This window comes from Cotesia typhae, unplaced genomic scaffold (assembly GCF_013202065.1).
Source record: "Cotesia typhae breed Kobodo isofemale line unplaced genomic scaffold, CoteBio_Ctyphae contig_22, whole genome shotgun sequence".
NCBI classification, from domain to species: Eukaryota; Metazoa; Arthropoda; class Insecta; order Hymenoptera; family Braconidae; genus Cotesia; species Cotesia typhae.
Genome location: NW_027423728.1, coordinates 6,749,789 through 6,777,167, shown reverse-complemented (window position 1 = coordinate 6,777,167; position 27,379 = coordinate 6,749,789). Strand labels below are relative to the sequence as shown.

Sequence of the window (27,379 nt, the reverse complement as noted above, 5' to 3'; positions counted from 1 at the left end):
ATTATACTCATTATTTATTACTCATTATTTTTATAACCAAGATTCACTTTTATCTCTCTCAAACAATACGGTATTGCCAGAGGTCGAGGGTTCGCGCCCGGCCGCCTGCACATGAAAGATTTTTATAAAATAATAAAAATTTTTTTTGCAAATAAATTTTTTCTCATTAATTTTACGGAGTGGATGAAAACAAAAATATGATGAGCACAACTGAAAGAGTGGGAGCGAATGTAAACGTCCTTTCATTTCCTCTCCTTCCTCGGCCTCGCTACCTCGAAACCTACTCCTTGATTTCCTCAATACAACAGGTAATGTAAAGTCCGATGTATATATTTATATACACACATATGCAGCAAACATACAAGTACAAAGCGACCGAGAAAGGCCCACGCTTGGTTCGAGACACATGAGACTACTAAGGCCTCGTATTCTAGTCAAAGACTTCAGTTTCCGCATCGACTTCACACTCGCTAAATCAATCAGTGCTTTGTTCAGTGTTTCGACGACTACACATGTTCCATAATAATAATTATTATTATAATTAAAGTCATAATTATAACAATAGCGATAAATCAATAATTGTAACAAGAAATAGAGTTATAAATAGAAACAAGTGTTTTTTATTAAAAACAAGTTCCATTTTATTATTGAAAAGTTTTATTGAATGTGAATAAAGCAGAGTGATTTTTTTTTTTGAAATAAAAATTAGTGATGACTCACAAATATTTTTTAGCGTTTTTTTTTATAGTGGGTGAGTACATTTTTCGGAGGATAATATAATTATAAATGATAAATTATTTTTAGGGAGTCGATAGTGTAGTCAAAGAGACTGATGGAGTGTTGCTACTGTGAAATATTTATAGGATGACGATTACGAGTTTAAACGGAATCGATCATTCGATGAAATTGTCGGGGGGTGATAATGCGAGAGAAGTACTACGCGGATGAAAACCCGGATAGCTGCTATCTATGATATATATATTTGGAGGGGGTGGAAATAGTGGTAGAGGTAGAGATAGATCAGGAGGAGGATGAGGAACACGGGGATTACGCGTGTTCGGGGTGCGTCCATGTTCGTGCGATTTAATCCACATCGATGGTAATCCCGAGCGGTGGTGGTGGGTTATAATCATTTTCAATGGGACACGGAGATGATGGTCCCCGCTTTGGAAAATTATTCACTTACTACAGTGGTGTATATAGTCGATAAATTCATCCAATCGCGATTGATACTTTTTCGGGCCTTTTTTGTTCGCCGAAATTACTTTTTGGGTGGTTATGGAATTTTAATTTTAATTTTAAAACAACGAGGAAATTATGTTAGAAAAAAAAATTAATTCAATTTTTTATAAGATTTTTCTTAAAAATCAATTTGGAATTTCTTATAAAATTGATTTTTTTTTTCTAAAGTTAGAATAAAAATTTTTGAAATTTTAGAGAAATAAAATTAATTATTCTGAAATTCTGTTTTAATGAAAGAATTTGATAAAACGAAATTTCTCGGCTGAAAATAAGCCATTAAATTTCTTGATTTTCGAGGCCATGGACTTTCACTAGAATTTTTACTTTATAATCTGACTCAAATAAAAAATCAAGATAATTTTAATTGAAAAGAAAGTTGTCGCTGATTTTAGGGAAATTTATTTGGTCATTAAAATTTTAATATAACCAAAAATTAAAACATCTGTTAGATTCAAATAATATAATACGATGTGTATTAATAAATAAAAAAAATTTCTCCACATATAAACCGAGAATTCCCATCGACAATGTTTGGTAGTCCCCTTAGATATCGCTGACCTGCACGTGGTTGTTCTGCAGAATGAGCACCACCAGGGAAATCAACCGTAGTCTTAGTTTTTATTTGCATAAAATGATAGGTCTCAGACAATATGACAGACCACTGTGATTTTAATTCAAACTTTCATATAAATTTTTGTCGATATAAATATCTATATTATTTTATGATTTTTTTTTGTGATTATTAAAACAATATAAATATAAATAAATTTGTAGAGTAAAAAGTTTTATAATTTTTTCAATCAATTTTTTTGGGTAAAATTTTTGTTTTTCATCAAAATTAAAAAATTTGCAATAAAAAGAAAGAAACTGAAAATAGTCAGTCACGTTGATCATTAAATTCCTCTATTATATATTATTATATAAAACATATATATACCATTTACGGACCATTATACGGTCTATGCACAACACAACATACAAGACATATTAAAGTTCTTACCATGTGAGGGAATGTAGCATGTAGCCGTGAGGACATAAAACGCGAAACGTTATCGCTGAGTCGACTTTTCTGGCAGCAAAAGCTTTTTCTTAGCAATACTACTCAGTTTCCTCGTCATTTTTGTGCCTGACTCAAATAAAACTTAGTGATTGTTCTCAAGTTGTATACAAAGAGTAGCTCAGTTTATAAATTTTATTTAACTTTTAACTCACTGGCTTTTACTTTACTGTGACTCGAAAAATTTTGATGAATTTATATTTAAAAAAAAAAAAAAAAAAAAAAATGACAATCAGTCAATAGAAAATTAAAAAAAAAATTCTGAGTGGTGAATCGGTGATAGACTGGCATTGTAACAAAGGGAATAGATAACAAAAACGGGGAAAAAGAAATTTACTGGGGGTGTAAAGTGAGGGTGAGAATAGAGGCAAGTGTACAAACAGATTTGTTCGATTCTAACCACGTCTACGTCTACACTCAGCTCTATCTTTGCACTTTGTATATGTCTGTAAATATATTTATTTATATTTTTATTTTTTTTTAATTTTGCGATATTCTCCTGGTACCTGGCGAAATTGCGACACATCCGGCGAGTGTGTTATGTGTGTGTGTAATTGTTAGACGGGGGCAGTTTTATTGGAGACGCTGTGAGGAGCGTAGATATAGAGGGGCTGATGCATCGACGGTTTGCGTGTATAGTACATACCTGATCACCATAAAAATTTATGTACCGCCGACACATCACCCGGGTAAATTGTATTACCGGGAGGAGAGTGCTGCAAGTCCTGTCAGTTTTAAATTCTCTACTTGTGTGTACTGATTTTTATTATTCGTTCCAAGTCACTGGGAAATTCTTTTGATACTGCGGCTTACTTTTTTAGTTACTTATTATTTAATTTTCGGGTTTACAGTTTTTTTTAATTATGACGTAGATTTTTAGTTACAGTCAAGAAACTTTTAATTTGCGTATTAAAATGATCATTTTTGACGTTTAAATTTGTAACTTTAGCATTTAAATGATTAATATTTTTAATTTAAAGAGATAAATTAGAATAGTTGTGCACTTAAAAAAAAAAAAAAATTGTTTCAAGAAAAAAATTCTTTTTTTAAAAAATTTTTCAAGTTCATTTTTTTTAGTGTACTATCGCTTATTAGCAATAATTTTTGATATATAATATTTTTTCGATAAAAATAAAATTTATCTAATTTTTCAAAACCTTTTTTTACATCCTGTTTGTATAAATGATATTGTATAAACAATTACTAATCACCCTGACATAATACAAATCAGTAATCATCAAAATAAAGTCGAGTACTTAATTAAATGATATAATTCAGATTAAATCATTATTCCAGTAGTAATTAAGATAATTTTGAAGAAGTAGAGAATTCTATAACCCAGAGAATAAAAAACTATCATAATGATAGCAAGTGAGAGGTGGAGTAATTAATTTATCTTGATCCCGAAGAACAGAGAATACAACGAAGAACAGAACATGCTATTTTATTCAATTATTTACTGTCTAAACTTTCTCATAAATAAATTTATTCTACCTCGAGTCGAGTTGCGTCGTTTCAGGTGATCTTAGCACAACACAAAGTGACGTTAGCTTGTGTATCAACAAGAGATTTCTGATGATTCTGTTAAATTACGTATCTTATTTTGCACGTGCTCGTCACGTAACATTTCTACACAAATAATCCACGGATCCTTTTTATTTATATATAAATATAAATATATATATATATATATATATATATATATATATATATATATATATATATATATATTTGTATGGATGTGTTCTAATGGTGGCGGTGGTAGTGGTGAGTTAATATGATGAGGGTTGATATTATGATGACAAAGTGGAGCCAGAAGGCAAATGAGAGCGAGAGAGCTGGCGAAAGGAATCAAAGCACGTGCGGTTTCAACTCGGGTACTCGTGTCGCATCGGTATCTCGGGTCGTGGGGCATCAAGTCGCTCTAGATTGTCCAAATAGAAGTGAGTTATCTAGTTCGGAGTCTGGAGTCTGCTATGCAGAGCTACGCGGAGCAGAGGACAAGTGAAGGATGCAAGTTACGTTGGAGAGAGAGAAAGAGAGATTAGATAGAGCTGAAGTGAGCACGTAACGACAACTGGAGACCAAGGTAATAAGCAGAACGCATGGTCATATAATAACGTATTCCCTGATCGCAAACCGACTAAACCAACTGGTGCCCGCTATCCACATTCTGCCCACAAACTATCCTCGTAATTATTTTGTACTTGATTTTGTGATGATGATTGCATGTGATGTACTTGATTTCTGGATTTGACAATAGACTGGCGGGTTTAATCTTTTTTAATCATTACATTAAGGCTTTTGTTGGCGTATAGGTCTTTGGATAATGGCGGAATTTTTACGGTACTCTGTTTAGTTGTTGGCTAGATTTAATGATCTATGATTTATGAAAATTTTTTATAATACACTGAAAAAAAAAAAATTAACTTGATTCGAGGGAAACATTCTTGAGCCAAGAAAATAATTTAAAAGAGCGTAATTGTCTTGAATCAAATAAAATTTCCTTAAATCAAGAAGATTAAGTTCTTTAAAATTATATACTTGATTCAAAATCATTTTTTTTTCTGTGTAGAAATTAAAACTAATTGACATTTGTTACAATAAAAATTTTTGATCGAAAATTATGTTAATTTTAATTCAATAGAAATTTTGTTGAATATATAATTAAGTTTTTAAAAAAAAAAAATTTTTGAAATAATTGAAATTTTTCCGAATTAAAAAAATTTTGACTTTTATAAAAAAAAAATTTTTTTTCTTTACAAATTGTGATTTAGAAGAATAATTTAAGCAAAATTAATATTAAAAATAATAAAATAAATTTTCCCATGACTCTCAGCGAGCAGGTCGAGTTAACGACATATCCGACGGTAGAAATATTGCGTATGAAACACACGGAGCGTAAATATAAAAAATAAAAAAAAAAAATTATTACTAACCACTCAATACTTAACAATCTGTATTTACCACACTCGGTACGTATTTACTGTGTTTTTTAATTGATAATTACTATCGTATCGTATCGCATGGTATGATTACTTGAACCACTATTATTATCATTATTAGTTAGTATACATTTACGCTAAGTGATTGGTTAAATGCAATTACATCGGATGATATAAAAATAAAAAACTCAATCAATGATTGCCGGAGCATGAAAAGTACTATTGCGTAAACTAAATTTGAAATGAGAAACATAACCACCGACGTATAATGTATAATTAAAAGTGTAAATCCCTTTAGAATGATTAGTAATTAACATTTAATTAAATGGAACAAAAATGGGTGAAAGGACAGATAATAGAATCAGAGGTCTCGCGTTGATAATCTCTAGCCGGTAACAGCCAAGAGATAGTAACTGTATTTATGCATTTGGTATAATCGAGCTGTGCATTAGGTAAATTCGCACGTGCGATCCATAAACTGAATTATGTGTACCGCGGATTGCTAATTAGGTATGAGCGGATGAGTGAACGATTGGCTGCAGGGTACAGTAAGCGCAATGGTGGAGTCTAGGGTTGCTTTCCGTTCCAAGAGAGCTTATACTCACTCGGCATCTTTCTCACTTATATTCTGTACGAGTTATCTATATATATATATATATATATATATATATATATATATATATATATATATATATATATCTGCCTAAATATTAATGCTATTGCAAAAAGATAAAATTCTAGTTATAACAATCACGGTAAGATTCAATGTATTTATCGTACGCCTGATGTATGATAGGAATTTCGACTATTTACCGATTTGGATTCTACCAAAACAAACAAAATAAATTCTTTTGAATTTTTTTTTTTTATTTTAAATCTAAATTCTGTAAAGAAAATTTTTTTTAGAAAAATTTCATCAAATTCTTGATAAATTTATTTATTTAATAATCATTTACTCTTGAATGATTCGATAAAGATCAACAACTTAATTGATTGTTGATTATTTAATCATCTTCAATTAAGTATCGATCTGCTATTAAAAGTTCAATCAATTACATTAATAAAAATTAATTAAATACTTATTAGTCCTTGTTTGTAAATAAAAAAATTAAGAAAACGGTTAACCCTAAAGGCTGCCCCTGCAACTTCCCGCTAATTCCATACTTGAGCTTTCAAAATTTCACTTATTACGTTTTTGAGCTCTTCAAGCTCAAAAATCTGATAGAAATTTGACAAAACACTATTTTTTTAATTTTCAAATATATTCTTGACTCCGAAATTTTTACTGAGTAATTATAGCATGAGAAATAATTACAAATAAAAAAAAAAAGTCGTGGAACCAATTAATTTATCTAAATAAAAATTAAACAATAATCTATGTATGAAATAAATTAAAAAAAAAATTCATTGCAATAATCAAAAATAAAGACTAAATTACTGACTCAGACCTTTACATAATAGACACATTATGAAATAACATCCTGAAGAAATAAACATTTTGCGATGAAATTGACTCGAGAATTATAAATTCAAGTGGCCTGAACCTTCACTCGTATATATTTCAGCCACAAGCCGTGGTGATGTCCGTCGCTGTCCATCCCTCTGTCTCATGGTCTTTCACTTTGACCTAACCGAGGTAAATTTACACATACATACATATATAATAACGTTGAGACCACCCGGTTCTCGGCTGTCCCCGAAATGACTCGCTTTATGACACGTGATATCCTTCAGCCAAAATATTATACCCCTCGACGACAACCAATCCTCTTTATCCTCTTCCTCCAGCTTCCCACCCCTTCCTTCTCTCGTCTCAGACTCTTCAATATAATTTTAGTTTTTGTTCCATTGGATATTATATTTAAATCTCGCGACGACTTTTATTTACTCGCGTCAATCCAAGATCTATACCCTCGAGAAAAATGCACTGTTCTGAACTCCTTTTATTTCTTTCCCCCTCTTCACCTACTCTTCCGTATTTTTTACTCTGAAAACATTTAACGTGTTTCCTCAAAGAGGAAGCTCCTCTAGCACTAGCGGGCTTCGTTCAAGGATCAAAGAGGATAAACGCGCACCGAGAACGAGAAAACAATTTTCGATAACATAAAAGATAAAAGTAACAAATAAAGTATACATAGATATACATGCACTTGAGTAAATAAACAAATAAATATACAACAAAATAGCTTGTTTAATTTTTAGTTCTTGTCTTCTGTAAAATAATTTCTTTTTAAAAAAATTACTGTAAAAAATTCGGAGTTTTATTTCAAAATCTGTGAAGGCTTTTACTCTTGTTTTTATTTCTTTTTTTCGTTTTGTTTGCATTTATTTTTGGTCTTTATTATATTCCTGTATTTACACATTGCCCGGGAGTCATTTTATTTCTGTATGACCTTTTGACAGAGATGATAAAACGAGGGAGATAAAAAAATTTAATAAATATAAAGTAATAATCATATGCACAATTCAAGAGACTTCTGCTTTCAATATTATATTGAAAGTAACTTTGATGCTGGGTATAGTGAAAAATTATTAAAAGTCCTAAAAATAAAAAATAAAAATAGACATTTTTTTTTTTTTCAAGTAAATAAAGCACAGTAGAGTAGGGTGATATTAAATGTCAAATGAAAGAGGTAATCTCTTTTATCAATGACTAAACTCGAGAAACAAGCGAATGAAAATTAATAATACCGGCAATACTAAAACGTAATAAATATATCGTGAAAACTTCAACATATGAGACAAATTATTAATTGTTAAAAATTTTTGAACTAAAAAAATCAATAATTAAATTTTGAAATTATTTTTCTTGAATCAAGTGGATTTTTTTTTCGTTAATTGTAATTTAAAATCCAGCAATCCCTTTTATCAGGAGGTATAATTATCACGAATGGCTGGTAGCGAGGTCTTGAACTGTCCTCTCAGTGTCCTGGGTGTTCTGGGTGTCCAGTGTCCAGTCGGTCGTGTTTACTACATAGTAATACCTATACCCAGCGGAGCAAGAGCAGCATTGGACCAACATTGGACGTCAATCGTATGTCCGGTCTATCAACGTTAGTCCAACCTCATTTAACCGGCTGTCCACGGGACATTAAGCTCAACTCAACGTTTGGTTTCCGTTTATTATCTCACTGAGTAGAGGCTCTACAAGTTGACCGCGCTCGACTCACACCAACTCGTCACTCCTACAACCGAGCATGCCTCGCTCTTGTTTATGTAAAAGACAGGCTTGTAATTGATTTATTGTGAGATAAATTGCTGTTTGAACCCATCCGATTATTATATAATCATTATTTATAATTAATCTCTTTTTAACTTAAATTCTCAGATCTTTTTAATCAACAGACTTTGCTTTACTTGAACAAATAATAAATACGAACCGCAATTTTTAATTCTACCTACAAAGAATTTATCTGCGCTTTTAAGATTAAGATGAGCTTGCGGGCTTAATTTATAGCTAGTTTTTTAGATTGAACTTTTTTTTCTTTCCTTCGAATTGGTTTGTATTATTTTTTAATTAATAAATAATGTTAATGTTTAAAATATTTATGAATAAAAAATAAATTAATTAATAAATCTTTTCTCCAAAAAAAAAAAAAATTAATTTTTTTTTAATCAAGTAAAATTAATTTAAATTAAAATGATAAAATTAAAAAAAAATTTTTTTTTTTGTTTCAATAATTTTTTTCTTGAATGAAGTTAATTTTTTTCCAATAAAGAAGAACGAGCTCTGAAGTTGAAGTGAGCAAAAACGAGTAAAGGCAAGCGAGATAAAATACATAAAAGCTGTTTTGGGTTTTAGTTTACTCGGGTGACAATATAGCGTAGTGCCGAGTAAAGCGGCAAGGGTGAAAAGGGTGGAAAGGGTGGTGGGCTGAGAGTTTACAGAGGCGAGGGACTGTAAAGTGGTAACCACAGTGTTTGGTACGGCGTACGGTTTGCAACGGGGGCCCCATCGGGAACAGATTGCAACTCTCTACCCGTGCTAACTATCCCCGAGTAGTTTCTGGCTCACGCTGGGTATAGTGTGGGAGTTTCGAGCCACACCAAACCTCTGCTCTGTCGGTGGATAGAAATGAGCCCTCTCTCTCTCTTTCTCTCTCTCGTGCTCTGTTCCTCTTGCGCGGCCTTAATTTCCCGTACCGTGATCACCCTCTTCCTCTATTTCTATCCGGTTGTTTCAAATCCCGCGTCGTTTACGTACACGTAGTCGGCCTACTCTTTGGTCCCACGTGCCGCCGAGTCCCGGCACCACCCGGCCACACATCTGACAACCGCTGTCTCTTGCACTACCCCGGCACCGCAGCCAAACGACCCGGATGCCTTGTTCCAGGTACGGTAAATACCTGCCGGCCTGACAGTCAAGTCGCTCCCATTAACAGGTGTTGGAGCACGCAATTAACTCGCATCCCAACTAACTAACCTACAGCAAACCTTTCACACCGTCTTACTGAGTCGCTCGAGAATTTAAACTTACATTCAATTGCTTAGCTGTCTTATACTTGCACTTGCTAAGTATTTAACGCTCTCTCGTTACAATTATTTTTATCCTATTTAATTTTGAAATTTATTTTTACTTCATCAGTGAATTTTTATAGAAAAAAATTTTTTTTTGAGGTAAGAAATAATTTTCATTTCATTTAAACTACTACGCAGGCATGACCGATAATTACGAACTATAAATAACAGAACTTTGACTTAATGATTTTTCAATATTTTTAATCTCAATATAAAACTGCAGTATCAGAGAACATCTTTTAATTGTAATGTAAAATTTAATGTAAAATATGATTGCCATATTTGGACGGCTGATTAAATATAAATAAATTTTATAAATTTATTAGTCTATTTTATGACTTAATTACATATAAAAAGACCATTAATGTAATACTGCTTTAAGATAAAAATATTTATAATCAATAAAATTATCTGCTGTTTCTATAAGTCAATGTAAATTAAATTACAAAAACATAATTCCATAAAATTCCAATTGGCTATTTTTGGGCGTGACCCAGTTTGCAAATTTTATCATCAAACTTTTCACTTTTTTTAATTACACTTACTGACATCAATTCTAGATAATTAAAAATAATCATAAACTTTTCCCTTTAATAAAATCTCTTAAAAATAAATCGATAAATTCGAATTTATTGTTTGTATTAAATTTTTTGTACTTTTGGCGTTGAGGGTTTATTTGCAGTCCTAGGACAGAAAATGGCCAGTAGGAAAAAGCTCCCTGGGGACAGCACACAATCAAGAGCTCAGTAATGCAATGAATGAAATACGTCTGGTAATGTGTTTCCGTAACACGTCCGACTTATTTTATTTTATCCTGACGAATTTCGCTGGTCCTGGAACTAACCAGAAGCAGAAAGAGCAGACTTGACTGAAACTCATGACAGAGCCTGTGTATCTTCTCCAGTGGCTCTTGCTGGAACGAGGGAAAATAAGAACGTGGTATGGAGTTTTATTTTGTATAGAAACGAAGGGAAGATGAAGCCGTGGCGACAACGCGTCGACAGCCAAACTTGATACAGAGTGTGTCGGAAATGGAATAAATGAAAGTGGAAGACATGACGGAATGAGAAAGAGCCGAAAGACAGAAGACGAAACAGAGACTAGACCAGAAGAGGAAAAGAGCCAAAAGATCGCGCTCGTAACTGCAGCTGGGTAAAATCGACGGACAGACGAACGAGAAACGGTCTGGTGTTACGACTCCCGGTGCCTCGATATAAACGGAGACTCGAACCGTATTTGCGAGCTTGCAATTAAAGTTTACGATCGCGCGTCCCGGGCGTTCCAAGCAGCTTCCGTCTAGCTAGTCTGCGGCCTTACTCACTACCCACCTACTCCCTCTGAAGCTTTCTATTTCACCCTCTGCGAGCTTTATTCCACCTACCAACCCTCTCCTCTGCCCCTCTGCCCTTATATCCAGGCAACTAGACGAGCTCTTACCCGGATAGTACTAAAATTAACGACTTTTTATGTAATAAACTCAAAATTATTGTTTTTTTACATTTTTTTTTAAGCTGTTTTTCTATTAATTTTTATAAATTTAATTTTAATGAATTTAAATTGAGCTTCAAGTCTACTTGAACTAATAAAATTATATTTCGTACACGATGAATTTTTTTTTGTAAATACTTGAGTCAAGATAATTTAGTCTAATATCTAGAATTTTTTTTTTTTATCTATAGATAAAAAAATGAAAATTTCATTGTAAAAATTTTAAGAAAATGAAGTCTTTAAAATTATAAAAAAAAAATTTAGAAAATTGAATTTTAAACACGGAAAATCCATTTGTAGTTTTAAATTCAAAAAACTAATTTTTGCTTTCTATTATCAAGTACAAATAAATTTCAATTCTAAAAAATTAGATACAAAGTATATTAAAGCTTTAAAAAAAAATTTTTTTTTTCTATGGTATGTCCAAGTTTTTAATGCAAGAATAAAACTGAGCCACGGTCAATAATTTGACCCTTTACCTTCTATAGATTTACAATAAAAAAATTCTAAATAACTATCAAAGGAAAAAAAATAAAAAGCCGTGATTTAAAAAGCGGATTATAACGATATCGGAGCTTAAGGTCCTGTAGACCGTAGACTGAGTGAGGATGAAGTTGTAGAGCATAGCAATACAGGGAAAGACAGAGAGTGTGAGTTTGAGGCAGAACTAGAGATAAAGCCTAGAACAAAGTGTAACAGGTTGCATAGGGGCTCTTTCGTAGGTGTCTCGTCCTGGAAATCTTTGCAAACTGGTAGTCGCGCGCGTGCCGTATCCTAGGCGTCATGTTGTCCCCTTCTCCATTTAAAAGCTCTGTCTAGCTCTTGCTCTTACGGTATATTCCCCTTAAAAACTCGTCACACACCCTTCTCACACCCAGATAATAATATCTATCTGTATAGTTTGTTTGTCCGGGTACAGCGAAAGCTGGCAGACGTACACGGTATCACGGGTTTAGTTTCTATCTCTTTATTCCTTTATCCTGGACTGGAAGACTGGAAGAGTGTTCTCACCTTCTATTACCATAATACACCTTCTCAACGGTTTATCTTATTGTTACTTCCGCACCGGAACTTTAATACTTTTTATTTTAAACTTATTCCTCTCTTATTCACTTAAACATACCCACTACTTTTTTTATCATCTATTCTCTTCAAGTACCTTAACTCCAACTCGAGTCGCTTCTTCTTCTTCAGCAGCAGATATTATCATTTTTATTATTATTTATATTTTTTCCGTTACTTTTCTCAGCGTCTTACAATTTTTCCGTCAGGATCTTTCGCGCGAACGACTCGACAAAGTTGATTACTTCTTCACTAGACTGTCATTATTCTTCATACTTTTTCATCCCCTCTAATCTCCATTCAAATACTTTTCCTTCTTTATGATACTCCTCCTCAATTCTTTATTTTTTATACTTTTTGTTTCTTACTTTTTAAATTCCCCGGATTAACGTTCTTCAAATATTTCAGCTTTGAAAAAATTTTTCATCATACTTTTTAGTAAAAAAAAAAAAAAAAATCAAATTATCGAAATATTTTTTTTATTCGAGAAAAAAAAATAAATTTACTTATTCCTAACAATTTTTCCTTTATAAGTTAATTAATATTCATGTTTTAATAATACTCTATATATATTTTATAGTTCATTTTTTTAGTATTTTTAATTTCCCTTTTGCTCCGCTGTAGTAATAATTGAAGCGTCGAGCTGAGTTTCTTTAAAAGCTCCCGTTTTCTGGCAATTTAACCAACCATTATGTTTTTTTTTCTTTTTTCATTTAGTTTGTTTTTTTTTCTGCTTTTTATCCGCCTCTTAATATGCAACAGGTAAATATGGTGCAATTTTACATCAACAAAACAATTTAAATAAATTAATGGAGATAGACTTTTTAGTTTTTGGTTGATCAAGTTTTAAATTAGGAAGTGGGTCAATTATATAATTTTTTTTTTAATACTTAGAATGGATTAAAAACAATTCATTCATAATATATTAAATTATAATCAATGATTCTGATATTAAAAAACATTTTCTAATTCAAAAATAAAAGAATTATGATTTTGTCATTTTTTTTTGTGTATAATAATTATTAATCTATTTTTATAGACATTGTAATTATTAATAAAAATAATATTATTACGATGATGAAATGATATAACAATTTTCGTAAAAGTAAGAGTTTGTAATTAAATCTAAAATAATAATTATTTATTTGAATAATAATAAGCAAGTTAACAAAAGAACAAAAATGACAATGAGGTTGTAGATAGAAATGTAGATGTATATGTATATATATTGAGACACCGTTAATTAGTAACGAGACAAGATAAGAGAAAAGGAGAGAAAGGGGCGGGTTATTATTAATTGGCATCAACAGAGTCAGTTATGTCTAAAGCTTCAGCTTGATAGTTTATGCAGCAAGGAGTTTAGGATTTACGTTTGGAATATTCGAGGTACTGACCGAAACTCAAAGTCCACAATACAAGCAATAACCAGATATAGCTAACAGAAACTCACCCCTCGTTTTTACTCAACTCATTCTCTATCTACATTATCTCAATCCTGTTGTTACCGGCAGTGTCTTCATTTCCGCCTGTTCGAGCTTTTCATCTGTCTATGAATCTAGCCAACTGTGATCTAGGATCTCTGATCTATGCAGTTAAGTATTAGTCTGGAAACTGGCAACGATATACAGCATTTATGCACACCGTGTCCCGTTAAACCCCCACGGCCCAACAAGGTGGCTTTCTCACCTCGGCAAACTTGAATTACGCGTCTAAACCTCAGACTTGTTACAACTTCTACGCTGATCTATACGCCTTGTTTACCTATATCTAGTTCAACTACCTAGTATCTACGGATATTATAACGAGTGACAACTCTCGTGGGTGTTCAGACACATAATCTACTGGCTTACTCGTTTATAGAAATGTCTGCAGTTTAAATCTTTCGAGAGTTCATTTTTTTTTTAATCTATCAATCAAGGTTGAGAAAAATTATTTTTTTCTATTATTAATTTTATAGAAATTAATTTTTTTTTTAAATGCATTAAATTTTTCAAATTGTGATTTTTTTTATAAGTAAAAATTAATTTATTACAATTTTTAATTTCTCGGAAAATTATATTATTTCATCTTTTATGTTATCAACTCTTTAAATAATTAATAATTTAATACATTTTACAAATGCGTTTTTTTTTTTAATTTAATAAATTTATTTATTAAAATTAAATATTTTAAAATTTATGTAAGAAAAAAATTTAATTAGAGCGAAATTCAGTCAGTTATTAAATAATTGAAGTTTTATAAAATTTGTCGATTATTGTAGTTAAAAAAAAAAAAAAAATGAAATATCAGTATAAACATACCCAACGCAATTGAGTAAAAACGATTCACTAGTCAAAATAACAACAATAACTCACGGAATAATAATAACCTATATTGTCGTCTTATTTGCAAACACTTAGATTCGGTAAGGCGGAAAAATATCAAGAACTTTGTGCTTCTGCTGGGTCTTGTTCGCTAGTTCTCTTTAAACTCTCAAGTATCAGACTGTGATAGTGTATCGTTATCACAGCGGATGGACGTACGAACTGAAGAAAAGTATCCAAATTAGCAAAACTCTCTCTCTCTTTATTTTTTTTATTTTTATTTTTCTCACGGCAAGTCGTTTTGTGCGAGTCGACGATACGTTCGACCATTGTACGAATAATAAATGAGAGGGTGACAACTCGGCAAGATACTGAATAAAAAGAGAAAAATCGTTGACGCGAATAATTATTCAAATTTTTAAGTATCACTTTTATATAAAGTTATAGTGTATTAGATATCATTTATATTTTTAGATAAAAATTCTGATTGATGTTCATGCACTGATTAATAAATTACTTTGATTCAAGATTAAATTAAATAATTAAATAAATGATTTTGTATCCCGTGAGCTATTGACATTTTTAAAGATATAAGCTCATCCCGATGTTACACTCATCAAGACCTTTCATTTAAGTACCCACATCATTTTTTTTATATATTTATATATATTATATATATGTATATATCAAAAATATATCAAAATGCATGTGGATACTCAAATGAAAGCTCTTGATGAGTGTAACTTCAAGATGAGCTTATATCTTTAAAAACGTCAATAGTTAAAAACAAATAATCATCAACATTGAATAAATATTTATCAACAGTCAATAAAACATATTATTGAATTTAAATAATCCTTTTATCGTATATTTACGGTCTAGACTTAAATAATTAAAAGATTTTATTAATTTTTTGTAAAGCCTTAATACCATAATGGTATCATATGATTAGAGATGATATTCGGAGGAGCCTTAATATAACCTTTTTGTGCTTATGTCTAACAACTAATACTCGAGGCTCTTATGTAGTCCCCATGGCATTTTCTAAAGCCCCACGACGCGCTTGGTGGCTCATTTTCAGCTCGTTTGTACCTTATACCATTCACACACTCATATACATAAACATATATTTATGCACACACACACACACATACACACACACACACACATATATATATATATATATATATATATATATATATATATATATATATATATATATATTTATACCAGGAAAATTACGTGTCACGGTACGTAGCACACTTCGGCGACGTAATTAACGTTATGACGGATAAGCTTTGCCTCACAAAATACCTTTAGTTAGCAAACTGGATAGTTTTCAGTCGTCATACACGCCAGAGAATCACAAAATACATCATACAATAATAATTGTAACGTAAATATATCTCACTTGAAATCTCTTCCTAAAAAATACACGTCTTACCAGTACAGACTTTTTAGTTAATTAAAAGTTTTAAACCAAAAAAAAAAAAAAATGTATTTTATCAAAAATGAAATTTCATGCAAAAGTTTTTTTTTTTTAATTAAATTTTCAGATAATTTTAGTTTTACAGAATAACAAAAAATGTTCAAAATTAAAATTCTATCTAAAAATAAGTAAAAAAAAAATTTTTCACAAAATTTCATCAAAAGTTTGAGATAAAAATATTTTCTAAACTTTTCTATCTCAATAAAAAAAAATAGAATTTGTATAAATCTTAAAATCAACAGTTACTTTAAAAGTAAAAGCAACAAAGTGAATCAATAACGGAAATCTCGTTGGCAATCGGATGTTACTTGAAAAGACAAATATTGGTCTAAAGCAAACCTTTTGTTACTTCGGACTATAACTAACATCTTCGGTTACACTAAGCCCCTGGGGAATAAACTAACCAATATTGACTAATTTTCAATAACACTATACATGAGTTAATGAATACACGAGGGTTTTAAGTAGAATTCAAATTACCTCTGCTCGGGATATCAGAGTAATATTGTCTATTAATTTACCGGAAACTTAGTAGAGTAAATAACTGAGCAGAGGAGCAAAAAATAATCCAAGTATTTAGAGACAAAAAAATAATTAAAACAATTGAGGAAAGGAGAAACAGTCCGCAAAATGACAAAACAAAGATTTCTAAGGATTGTAAAGGTGTCCAGTCTTGCGCGAGTACTAAATGGACCCACGGCTTCTGTCCTCACGGTTGGGTTATTGGCTGAGCTGCAAGAGTTGTTTTGTACTGAGGATATACTGAGTGAAGAATAAGGACGACAGACAATGCAAGTAAGGAGTTTATTCCTTTCTAGTGTGCTGTCAGGAAGAGAATTAAAGACCGAACAATCCAAGAATCTAAGGTACGGAGTGTCGGTCCTTCCTGAGAAGCTCGGAGCGGAAGAAAAGGTGACATGAGTGCGGAGATTAAAAAAAAAACAAACAGGAGAGGTTTAAGTAAAGAAAAAATAAAATAGATAAAAATGGAAATGCATCAAAAGGGGTGGAGATTGTGATCGGAAGATTCTCGAGTATCTGGTGGATATGCTGGAGGTTCAACGGTATCGAATCTCCGGGCAGCAGAGCAGAGGCAAGAGTCTGTGTGTAATACCCTCCTATTTCTATGTTGGGGAATATTCTCTACTTGCAGCTCTAGCATCCTGGTATCCTTTGCTCTGGCTGCTCCTACGGCTCGGTATCTCGTCCTCCAATGGTCTAGGATAGACAGGCTTGTTCGGCTCGGCTCGCATGACTGGACTTCAACCGCAGTCTCTTGCTGACGATACAAACGATTCTACCGATTCAAAGGGTATAAAGGCATAAATTTCGATTTAGTGATTAAATAAAAGGGAAATACGCAAAAGATACTCGCCAGGCTACTCATTCTGCTTCTCTTACTTTATTGTTCTCTACAAACAATTACTTCTGTCTGATTTCAATTCATTATTATTTTTTTTTTGTGAAAAATTTTGCAGAAGAATTTTTTATGAATTTTAAGTAAAAAAAAGGTTCATTAACAAATATGCGAGAAGAAAATGTTTTGGAAAAACGAATATCAAAATTTGTAAGAGCAGAAAAAAATTTGTAAGCCGCCGTATAATGAACTTTTGATAATACAATGGTAAATAATTGAAAATTGGAAATAAAATTACAAAGTTTGTAAATTAAAAACAATTTCTAAAACACAATTATAAAATAACACGGATTAAAAAGAATTAACCATTGAATTCAACTCACATGGTCTATTTATATTGAATTAGAGAAAATTTGATTGAGAAAGGGAGAAAGTAAAATTAATGAAATAAAAATCTAAATAATACATGTGTATGATGAAATCGTATCCACTCAGTAGCAACAGTAAACTCAAAATTCAAAATAATATTAAAGTAAAACCGAAATCAGGTACTCGTATCACGAGTTACTGAGTCTGTCACACATAATATTCTGGAGAAGTACTAGTCAATCAAATTCAAGTTGTCGGGATGATTCGGTTGAGAAGCTTTGGTTGGATGTTGAATCAAATTTATATCAAGACTACAAGACTTGTGATAACTTTTGGCCACGTGAGTTTCCGTTAACGGTCTAGGATCTAGGATTCTATTCGTTCTCTACTCGATCTTCCTCCAGACTCACATCGTGTTCAGAAAATATCTTTCTCTTTCTTTTTCTTCATGTAAGATCATTATATATATTACCATCTTTTCTTTTCTCTCACTGAGCCTTTCCCTCCTTACCCCTTTCTCTTTCAGGCTTTCTATAATTCCCTTTACTTGATATGATACGACACCTGTGTCTTATACTGTTAGTTTAAAACTTTTGAATTCAAGTGATTCTTAACACACATTCACAAATTTAAAGGAACTTATTTTTGTTCTTGTTTTATTGACCTTGTATGTTGTAAGCTATGGACAGTTTTAAAGATATAAGCTCATCCCGACATTATACTCATCAAAACCTTTTATTTGAGCACCCACATCAATATTTCATATATTTATATATATTATATATATGTATATATGAAAAATATATCAAAATGCTTGTGGGTACTCAAATGAAAGCTCTTGAAAATTTAATTCTATTTTAAATGAATGCAAACATGATCGACTTGATTTTATAAATTTTTAAGATTCACATGTGTTGAAAATTCACACGAATAATCAAATATTTAAAAAAAAAATACTTTCAAGCATAATTTTATTATTACTATGATAATATTTGTAAAGTAAATCATTATAAATTTCAAATATTACACACTAAAGTTTGTCACTTTGTCCAAGTCCAGCAAAAGTAAAATAGAAAGCGCAATCCTTATAACAACATGCAAGAGCGTTCGCTAAACATCCGTCCGTCCGATCAAACTATTCATGCGTGAACCGGCAAATTTATCCGCGGAAATAATTCTTGAGTAACATTCGTCATAACGAATTAATACATTCACCTCCTCTCTACTTTATTTTTATCGACCTGACAAAAAAATTTAATTCTTATTCTTATTGTATTGTGATAGTACCATTTTCTAATCTAATTTATTTATGTATACTTAACTAAACTTTAAAACTTTCGCTAGGCGGACAAGATAAGGCACTTGCCCCATTGTTAAGAATTTTTAACTGTAATCCGTTTGATAACTTTCACAGAAACTCATTAAATAATTGTGAAAAAAATAATTAATATTCGTTTCAAGGTGCTTGAGTGAAATAAATTCTGTAATGACTATTAAATATAAAAAGAGGTGACTGGTTAATGATATCACTTTTAATTATAATCAACCTTATTTAGCGGACTACATTGCGCGGAATAAAGCGTAATGGAATTATTAAAATAACCGGAGAAATGTTGGTAGAGAGTGCGAGTAAAAAATTAATAATGAACGGTGACAATATAAAAAAAATATAGTTTTTATATTTAAAAAAAAAAAAAAAAAAATGTATTGAGTTTATTAAATCTCAATTTACGGAAGTGAAAATTTTCTGTCTATTAATTTAAAGAAGATTTAATAATTTGAAATACATAAGAAGTATCTTAAAAATTATTCAATTGTAAAATAAGTATTAAAAAATGCCATATTAAATTTGAAAAAAAATTATTAATTAGTTTGTAAATTTAATTCAGACTTTTTATGGCTAATTTTACTGTATAAACTAAATAACATTTGATAAATGTAATCCGAGTCTAAATTTATAGCCTCGAGTTATTCAACACCAATTAAAATTACTTATTCAGTTGAAATTGCAATAATTATAATAATTACAGTTGTCCAAATAATTCTACAATAGTGTAAAATGTAATTTCTGATTCTAAAAACTTGAAATTTTAATTGAAAAAAAAAACCCCGTCACTTTTAAAGTTATAAATCTAAAAAAAAAAAGCGACTTACGATTTCTACATAACTTAATCCGATGAAATAATACGTAAATCCTTTATTTTATGATAATAAAAATAAATCCTCCTATTCAAACATACATAAGCTCAATTTAAATTCTACAATTATAAACGTTATTGCGCCTATTATTAAAAAAACGTACAATACTAATTTATTAAACTTTAATTAAATTTATAAATAAAAAATGAGTCTTTATTAGCATAATAAATATTTATTTCAATTTATGTAATTGTAATAAATAATACTTTTATTTAGATAACGATGTACATTACACGTAATGTACGTTTTTATGTAAATTATAATATTATACGAATCAACAGTCTCATTGAATGTAATTTGAAATCACTCACGCGATACCATTGATTAGGTCACATATCAATACAAAGAATCCTTTTATATTATTTAAATGTTTATTGTATTGTGAACTGTATGTATACTTTCGCGGAAATTAATTCTAAATATGCGGGTATTTTTGCGTTACTGCATCTAGTCGCGTATGCACATGTAATATGCAGCTATACTGTTATAGAACAAGAATTAACAATTTCTCTCTATCCTAAGTCGCGTGACGTCTCGCGTGTTTAATAATAATTGACAAAAGTGAATGCGATTGTTTTTTCCTCAATACGGTGTTATTTAAAAAAAAAAAAAAAGATAATGGTCAATGGAAGGTATAATTTGCATGGGATTTACCTCGATTCGAATCGTGTAATTTGCAATTGTATTTAAAAATTTTTCACCTTAAAAAATGAAGAGAGAATTAATGAAAATTTGAAAATAAAAAAAATGGGATATGACACATAAATATAAGACGCGGTTGATCAAATAGTCGGAGCACGTATCAAACAGAGGGCATTACACAAGAACAAGAACAACAATGGTTAAGGTCTAACTAGCTGCTCTATTTATTCTGTTCCTTAAGGAAGGTTATATCAAACGTACGTGATTTTAAATCCGCGGACGTGTTGACGCCCACGAGCTCAGTTAAGGTGGATAAAAGAGTTAAGTGGACGTTGCTGAAATAAGGAAGCAAAGCAATAGTTGGTTTATCGTTTTAAAGGAACTTAATATAGGGATTGGATTGATGATGATCGAGGAAAATAAATCGAATGAAGAAATAATAAAAAAAAAGATTGAGATTGTGGATTGTGGATTGTGAGCGCGATTACTTTTGCAGACTCGCACTTTCCTTTGGCGTGAGGCCAATTCTACGATTGTATGAGTCCAAAAGTTTTACTCGTCAGTCCGGACGTTACAACATTAAACCTCTAATTTCATCTAACTTTCTCCCAATTTATAGCTCTATGGTTAATTCCTGTTCCTAGTTTTTAACTTTTTCATCTTATGGAAGATCTGATTACTAATTTTCTCTGTTTTTATAGCGCGCTTTTTGATTTAATGCCAATTGGAAAGATATGTTCTAAAAAGTGTAATAAAAATTTATAATATTATGAATTAGAGCCACATTTTTTTGCCTCTTCTTATAATAATATAGATAATTTAAAAAAAATTGTTCAAGTTCAATTTAAAAATTTTGTGACTGATAAATTTATTCTGTTAAAAAAAATTTCACTTCTAAAATAAATTAATCCCAAAAAAAAAGCAACAATAAAAATTTAGAATGAACTCTAATTGAAAAAAAGCAATGCAATAAAAACTAACTAAAAAATATTAAATTATCGAAGTATAAATACAACTACCAGCTAACATAATACATTGATAAAATAATCCTATTTATATAAACACATAACTAATGATATGAAATTACATATAATAAAATATAAAATAAACAGTGATCAAGTAACACGGTTAGAATCTAGTCACGGCAGATAAATTTATTAATCTCACAGCAAACATAACAAAAAAGCGATACAAATACACGAGGACCGTGGCATAGAATATTGCCTCGCGAAAGAGTAATTCATTGGCTCGCGATTACCCCTAAAAATTCCCAATCGGGCTGTGGAGAAAAGAGTTACTGCTATCGAGTAATTTATCGCGAATAGACAGCATTTGACAGAAATAGACCCCGAGAACCAGAGCCAGAGTCAGAGAGAGATTGAAATGAAGAAAAAATAAAAAAGCAAACCGAAACTGGACCCATCGAAAGCGTCAAAGAGAGACAAAATTAGACAAAGGGCCAATATCCTCCAGCAAAAAACGTTTTTCATCTTCCGCATTCGTTTATTATACAGCATTTTAAAAAATTCAATCGACGAATACTGTCCGTGAAGCCGACCAGCGACGAGATAGGATTGCCCTTTATGTTTTTTATCGCCACAGACAATTCAATTCCGTTTTAATTGAGACCTTCAATACTATAGAGCATATCTCTGTCAATAAATAACTGTTTTTACATCAATCGCCGACAAATGTCTCAGTTCTTAAATATTGTCCGTGTACACATCGATGCATTACACTTATATTATATCTAAGCTAAAAAAAGCTAAAAAAGTTTAACGTAAAAGCTAAAGCTTGGGCTGCTATAGAATTTCTGGTATTGAGAATGGAGACTGTCACCTATAAAGGCACGCGCTTTTTGGATTTGTTCAATTTTCAATCACACTCGACGACCACCCGACGGGATTAATAAAGTGGGCGAAAGAGTTTCTAGACTCGTTTCGTCCAGAATCGAATTGCATTTGTCGAGTTTAGCTCCAGGTACGCTGAGTTTTTCACTCAACTTTACTCCTTTATCCTTTTTCTGTACAACAAAACTATAGGTATACATTCTCGACTCTCAATTCTCTATTTGGGGGGGGGGGGGGGTTCCCAGTTCTCTACACCCTGCTCGCTTTGCTCGGCATTTTCCCTGGCCCGGACACACATAAACACTAAAAAGATAAACGAAAATATAGATTATAAAACGTTAAACGAACAGCTTTGTAAACGCATCATCCTTTTGATGTTACTAAAAAATGAAAATGAAGATTAAAATAAAATAAAATAAAACATTGGATGGATGGATGGAGGATGATGAAACTGAGGCTGAAGCTGAGGGACCAGACACAGACCGCCGACTCACGTACTCGGCTTTGTTACATCAAGCCACATAATAGGTTTATAAAAATTCATGGTGACTCTATATCTACACCGCCCAAGTAATAGATAGTGCTGCTGCTATGCATGTATTTTTAGGTAAAAAGACCCGGTTTGAATCTGAGTTTAGTTTGACGAGAGCTGTCGGACGTGTGTTTCATGTCATCTGAGAGGAGACAGGACTGAAAATGAAAATGAAAATGAAAACTTTCTGATTCAATTTATGTGTATAAGTGTTTTAAATACACACCAATCTTTTTTTCAAGGTATATTATAATAGGTATATAATAGCAGAGAGTAAGGTATCACTCAAACTTCCTATACAATGAAATCCACATAGATAGTAGATGAATATGAGCTTTCATTGTAATTTATTCTAGCTAGTCGACTATTCACCAACCCCGAGACCTTTATTTACCCTGGCATGACATCCTAAAGCGTTATAGTCATCCTGAAAGCTCTTCTACTGCACGAGAAAATTTATATTTCGCCGGATGACCGGAAAAGTCGGAAACTTTATTATTTTTATTGTTTCGTTTTTTATTCTATCTAGACTATGATTCATAATATGTACAGAAATTTATTATGTTAAAGTTTTAAGCTTTGACTGATTTGTCTTTTTTTATTTGTTTTAAGGTATTCTTGCGGGGACAAAGGTTAGGGCGCTAAATGTCACCGCGGATGAGGACGATCTGGATGAGATAAATTTTGAGGAGTTTAAGAATACCATCAGGAGATACAGAAGGCTAATACCTTATATGAGTTATTATGTTGCTAATAATTATGTTAATCAGAATGGACAGTTTGTTGAGCCGGTGCTCCGGAAACCAGCGAGGCAGCGAACTGAACCGACGAGGAAACCGATACGTACGGCTGCTAAGGTATTAAGTTGGCTTTTTACAAATAATTGACAGTTTTAGTAATAAAAAATTATTTAAATTACTTATAAATTATTTTTTTTTTTTTTTTGAAAAATTGAAAATTTTTCAGTTTTTGTTACAGAAAAAAATTTTTTAAAGATTAAAAAAAGTTGGTCTGAATTTTTTAAATAGAAAAATATTTATTATTATATGAAAAACAGTATTGATGATTTTTTATTAATTATTTTAATGTCGATGTAAAAAAGTAATTTTTTTATTGAAAAAAATAATAATTAATAAATCAATTAAAACGTAAGAAATTTTTTTTTAAAACTGAATATTTTCATCAAAAATTCTTTTTTTTATTTAATAAATTTTCAAATAATTAAAATTTAAATTTTACTTATAAAATTGAAAATTCATAACAGAAGTTTCTTAATTGAAAAAAAAAAAAATAAAATAAAATAAAATAAATAAATAATTACAATTTTTCTTTTATTTGCTATAAATAAAAATTTTTCAGGACCACCAAACAAAATTCATCCCATCAGTGCAGTTCAACCCAAAAGACATCGGAGGTGACACTAATTACTTCATGCCAGTGCGTTACAACTCAAAGTTAAACTACGAGGACCGAAGCTACCAGGAATACAACCGACGACCTTACGTAGAAATAACGACCGCCAGCCCGATCGCGGAGACGCGATACTATAAAGAACGCCCACGCCCGTACAACCCCGTATTACCGCAATCATCGCAACTAAAACAAGCCCGACGACCGGATTCCTATTTATTCGATTACGTAAGACCTAAACCAACCACAGTTAACTCTGAGTACTATCCTGTGGACTACGAGCCCATTCGGTACGTAAAAGTCGAGCCGGGTTATCAACAGGGTCCTGTACCTCAACACCACCATCAGCACCAGCATCAACATCAGCTTCAACACCAACAGAAGCACCAATTATCCCACGTACATCCCACTAAAGTGCCGACAAATAGACCTATTTACATATCAAGAAACAGTGGAGAATTAAATGAAGAAAATTTAATTAAAAGTTTACAATTGACTAATCAATTGCCCGAGATGTTAAATAGAGACAATATTGACTCTAGTATTAAAACGCTGGTTGAGATACTGGCTTTATTGCACGGGGCCAAGAAGCAGCACAATATTGGCGACAATTCGTCGGTTCAAAAACTTTCTCTCCCTGTTTCTGTTCCGGTTCCTTCGCCAGCAGTGTACGAAGAATACAAGCCACATAAGCCCCAGTACTCGCGGCCGAAAGTCGTTACTGAAATGCGGTACAAAGCAACATCTCCAGCTCCTATTGCTGGTGAATCCTTGCGGTTCACTGCAACTCCACCTCCAGCTTCTGGTTCACCAGTGCAAAACGATGGTAAACCCAATATTTTGTATGATCGCAATAACGCGAAATCGCAACCGGCTGAATACTCGGATTACGGTAGTGCTGAAACTCAGTTCAAGAATAAAAATATTATCGAATACTACACACCTCTAATTCAGGATATTGATGAAAATACCAGTCCGAGCTACGTGCCGAACAAGTTTAAGCACAAGGAGTCGGTTTACGAGATTGCTGAAGAACTTGAAGATGTTAATCAGGAAATAAACTCGCCAGTGACTCCCCCGAAAAATTACCTTGATGGGATTGCAGTGGTGATGAATCCCAAGGCTGGGGTCACCACTGGGAAACCTGGTATTGACTATCCGACGTATACGGATATACCTGTCACGGACTTTAGCTGCAAGGATCAGAGGTACAAAGGGTTCTTTGGGGATCCTGCGACTAGATGTCAAGTAAGTTTGGTTGAAATTTTTTTTTTTTTTAGTGATAATTATAAAAATTGAAGCTTAAGAGTTATTTTTGACTATATAGTAGTCAGTTAGATGATTTAAAAAATTTTTTTCAATAAATTTGCACGCTTAAAGTCATTGAAAAAAATTATAAAATAATCTTTTTAAAGTAACTTATTAAAAATTCTTTAAAAAAAAAAATTATAAAATAATTTTCTTAAGGGGAAACCCATGTAGGTTTCACAGTTTAAAAAAAATCCAAATTATCCTGCTAAGAGTTCTACTGATCACGCGAACGAATCTTTTTTCCGAGAGCACGCCGGAAATGACGTGACATTAGCAGAGTTATTAATATTTTTTTTTTCAAAATTTCAGTAATCCCTTATTAAACATGTACCTTCAAGATAGTAATAAATTTTTAAAATATATTTCATTTTTTCTATTAAAAAAAAATTGTTGAAAATAGACGATTTTTTCCCAGAGGAAACCCATGTAACCCCTTAAAGTAACTTTTTAAAAATGAAATTTTTAGATAAAAAAATTAATAATTAATATAAATAAAACCTGAAAAAATTTAATAAATGAATAATTAACAATTAATGATTTTAGGTTTGGCATTATTGTGATTTAAACGGTGGAAAATCATCATTCTTATGTCCAAACGGAACAATCTTCAGTCAAATAGCACTGACGTGTGATTGGTGGTTCAATGTAAAGTGTGAATCTACGACTCAGCTGTACGTCCTAAACGAACGTCTCTACAAATTTATTCTACCTGTAATGCCGAAATTCCCGGAGGACTTTAGCGGTCCCGAAGTTGACCGTTACCTCGAGCTTAAATTCAAGGAGATGGAGGCCAAGCTCAAGGCTAAAAAACTAAAAAAAGCTATGGAGAAAAAAGAAAAAGAAAAACCTCAGATTCCTGAGCCAGAATTAGAGCAAGAATCAGCTCCAGAGCTAGAATAAACAAAATTTAAAGCAGTTGGATCTTGCGCGGTTGCCATTTAAATTAATTTTTTATTTTTCTTCGAGTTGTCCTAAAATTTATTTCTATTTAAACGGGTATTTTTATTTATTGAGTATTCGTTAATATCTCTAGTCATACGATTTATTTTAAAAGCTGGATCTACGACAGCGCTATTCAGTACCTTTTACTTTTAATTTCTATTTTGTTAATCGGTGGTGGGTTTTTATTTTTTTGACTGAGTGTAATTATCGTGTTTGATATTAAGTATTTTCATTTTTTTAAATAAAATTATTTATCCAAAAAAGCTGGGCATGGATTATTTATATTAATAAAAAGTGACTCACCGACTGGGACGCGTAAACGATGTTCAGCATATCTCCGGCTCTGCCATAAACGTCCTGGAGTTCTTCCTGCAGCAATTGATTCTAAAAAAATTTATCAAGTATTTTTATTAAATGTTCAAGTAGCTAATTATCCGATATAATTTAATTAATGCTTACCATGATGTGTAGAAGCTGAAGATTGTGAGAGCTGTGGCTCTTGGCGACGCATTTTTCACAGCAAGGCTCTTTACAATCGATGCACCATTCTGTGAGACAATTTGTCAGGTGTATTGAACACGTTAAGGATCTAGACTTTTCATTTGTTTTCGGTGGATTAATTACCACTTTTTTGTGGTTTTTATTTACTTTGTGCTGATGTAC

At 31.7% G+C, this 27,379-nt stretch overlaps 2 protein-coding genes across 3 annotated transcripts in view; one reads left to right on the top strand and one right to left on the bottom strand.

Moving 5' to 3' along the window:
• Positions 1-27,379, bottom strand: part of Qin (tudor domain-containing protein qin) — a 95,781-nt gene that overhangs the window by 66,637 nt on the left and 1,765 nt on the right. Inside the window, exons 4-5 of the mRNA XM_074237899.1 lie at positions 27,176-27,379; positions 27,020-27,100 (exon numbers count right to left, since the gene is read on the bottom strand). Of these exons, the coding sequence (XP_074094000.1) occupies positions 27,020-27,100; positions 27,176-27,379 (285 nt within the window). The remainder of the gene's footprint in view (positions 1-27,019; positions 27,101-27,175) is intronic.
• LOC141524194 (uncharacterized) lies at positions 503-27,229 on the top strand. 2 transcript variants are annotated; one of them, XM_074237907.1, is made up of 4 exons: positions 503-751; positions 23,666-23,910; positions 24,413-25,711; positions 26,318-27,229. In XM_074237907.1, exons 1-4 carry the CDS (start codon positions 712-714, stop codon positions 26,672-26,674), a joined length of 1,941 nt encoding a protein of 646 aa, XP_074094008.1. In that variant the 5' UTR covers positions 503-711; the 3' UTR covers positions 26,675-27,229. The 2 variants fall into 2 exon arrangements, with proteins under 2 accessions (XP_074094008.1, XP_074094009.1); XM_074237908.1 differs by lacking the exon at positions 503-751 and adding an exon at positions 20,640-20,661.